The 2,500-nt window shown below is 39.0% G+C and overlaps 1 protein-coding gene across 1 annotated transcript in view; it reads right to left on the bottom strand.

Annotated features, from left to right (window-relative positions):
- The window catches only part of LOC147469965 (hemocyanin F chain-like), a 28,490-nt gene that overhangs the window by 25,602 nt on the left and 388 nt on the right, over positions 1 to 2,500 (bottom strand). Inside the window, exons 2-3 of the mRNA XM_086546430.1 lie at positions 1,847 to 1,906; positions 268 to 402 (exon numbers count right to left, since the gene is read on the bottom strand). Of these exons, the coding sequence (XP_086402556.1) occupies positions 268 to 402; positions 1,847 to 1,906 (195 nt within the window). The remainder of the gene's footprint in view (positions 1 to 267; positions 403 to 1,846; positions 1,907 to 2,500) is intronic.

Below are 2,500 nucleotides of genomic sequence, written 5' to 3'. Positions count from 1 at the left end.
AAGAAGAAAAAACGAAAAGAAAAAAGACATCGTTACTAGTCCCTTCCGCATCACGCCTACCCAAGTGACACCTAGTGCTACGATTTCATCCTCATTATGCAACGCCCAACACATTCCCAAGAAAAAAATCGTGGCCCATAGGGCTGAATAATCGTAACACATACCAGCGTGCCTTGCCACCCACACGTGGGCTCACTCGCCTGCTCACTCGACCTGACGTTTAAACAGCCCAGTGTTCGTGTATATTAAATAAGTGACGTTGGGTACTGTAGTGAGAATTGATGCCCGTGATATAACACGCCGGATGCGCAGCCACAAATCACACGTCCGAAAAGACTTGCCTGTAATCTTTCGTTCGTCGGTGGTATGGAAGTAGCAGAGGTTGCCGGGGATCATTTGACCCTACAAAAGGCCAGCGTAGAAATCTGTTTCCTCATATAACTATGTGTCTACCCTCAACACACACAAACCGTACTTGTATGTGCGCATGTCATTTGGTCTCAATCTATCTGCGGATATAAATGAAGTTTTTAGCACGAAGGATTTGTACCTATGTAAATACTACATGTAAACATGAACTACATATACTAGGAAATTTCGAGCACTGTAAAATAGTAATAAACCCTTTTTTCTTAGAAGCAACATGGGGGACAGTACCTTTTTCTTAAACCCTCCACTAGTTTTTATCTCTGGTTCTTGTCCCAGGAATTTCAGATTCAGATTCCTCCTGTCGACTAAGCATCGCCTGTACAATAGTTGTTCGAAGAAACAACACCCTCCATAGAGAGAAAGTATAGCACCCTTTCTTCGCCCTCCGGTTTTTTATCTCTAGTCGGTGTCCAGGAATGGCAAATGTTTGTCTTGCCTTCTTTTTCATCCTTAAAACTGCTACTCTGCTACTGAAAAAGGTAGTCCCGTTTCGAATCATCGTTATTTTCTGTTATATCCTATTGATTCGTTATGCAGTTTATTTCTTCCTGTATTTAATTACACATACATGGACATACACGCACGCATGCACGCACGCACCCAAACACACACATACACCCGCTCAAACGCGTGTGGAAATCACTTGAAGTAATACTAAATGGCGTTAGGTATGGAGAAGGAGACGACGATGAGGAGGAGGAGGAAGAGGAAGAGGAAGAGGATGTGAAGGAAGAGGAAGAGGAGGAGGAAGAGAAGAAGAGGAAGAGGAAGAGGAGAAAGAGGAAGAGGAGGAAAAGTAGAAGAAAGAAGAAGAAGAAGAAAAAGAAAAGAAAAAGAAAAAGAAAAAGAAAAAGAAAAAAAAAAAAGATAAAAAAGAAGAAGAGAAAAAGACGAAAGAAGAAGAAGAAGGAGAAGAAGAAGAAGATGGAAAAGAAGAAGAAGAAGAAGAAGAAAGAATAAAGAAGATGATGAAGATGAAGAAGAGGAGGAACAACAACAATAGGAATGGCGGATGGAAGAAGAAAGGAAGAACTGATACAGAAGAAGGGAACGACTCACGAACAAATAGATGATGATGGGAATAAACAACATTGATGATAATAATGACAACAACAATGAAGACACTACAAACTATAATGATACTAAGTTATAAAAATAATAACAATGATAATAACAGTGATAATCAAAAACAATAATAATAGTAAAACAGCGATAACAAAAAAAAAAAAAAAAAAATAATAATAATCCTAATCATGCTGATGATTATGATAAAAAAAAGAAAAAAGGAGGAAAAGAAGTAAAAGACAAGGCTAAAGAGCAGGGAACGATAATGTAGAAGGAGAGAAGCAAGAAGAGAGAGAGAGATAGAGAGAGATAATGAAAGAGAGAGAGAGAGAGAGAGAGAAGGGGCCAGCACTTCCTGGTTGTCACGGCCTGGTGCGGTCATGCGAAGGTCAAGGTGACTTGTGCGTCTCTGCTGTTGGGGATACGGGGGTGGGGTGTCATTGAAGTCAAAATGATAATCATGTATCCCTGGTGTCCTGGTGCAGTTTTGATCGTTGGGTGTGTTTCGTATCTTGTACGCTGAATATCGGGTTCTTTTGTATTTTGAATTGGTTGGGTTTGATTGTGGTGAGATGTGGTATTGCTGAAGACGTCCATAACCTTCTTATCATTATCATATACTAAACTAATACTCACAATAATATTATCAGCATCATTATTGCTAAAAAATACTTAGAAATGTGTAAGCACGGAAATTACAATGATGTTTACTTGTTTCAGTGTTTTTTTCAATGGTTATTGTAATTATTCATAAGTCGAATGTAATGATCATGATAATTATCTTTTGAAAAGTGAAGATAGACAATGATAAAATATAATTCGATAATAGTAACCGATTTGATAATAAGATATGATAGCAGATAACACAGGACAGTGTAAAATAATGATAGGATTATTTTCTCTTCAACCAGTGCGAATCCAGGAAAGGGGGGGAGGGGTGAACCATTTATAAAAGTGTACCAGTACCGGCGACGTGAAGCCATGAGCTAAGCGGTGGTAAGGAGGG

This window comes from Penaeus japonicus, unplaced genomic scaffold (assembly GCF_977035675.1).
Source record: "Penaeus japonicus unplaced genomic scaffold, GWHDUDI00000001_assembly GWHDUDI00000018, whole genome shotgun sequence".
Classification (NCBI taxonomy): Eukaryota; Metazoa; Arthropoda; class Malacostraca; order Decapoda; family Penaeidae; genus Penaeus; species Penaeus japonicus.
This window is presented reverse-complemented; position numbering and strand designations above follow the sequence as displayed.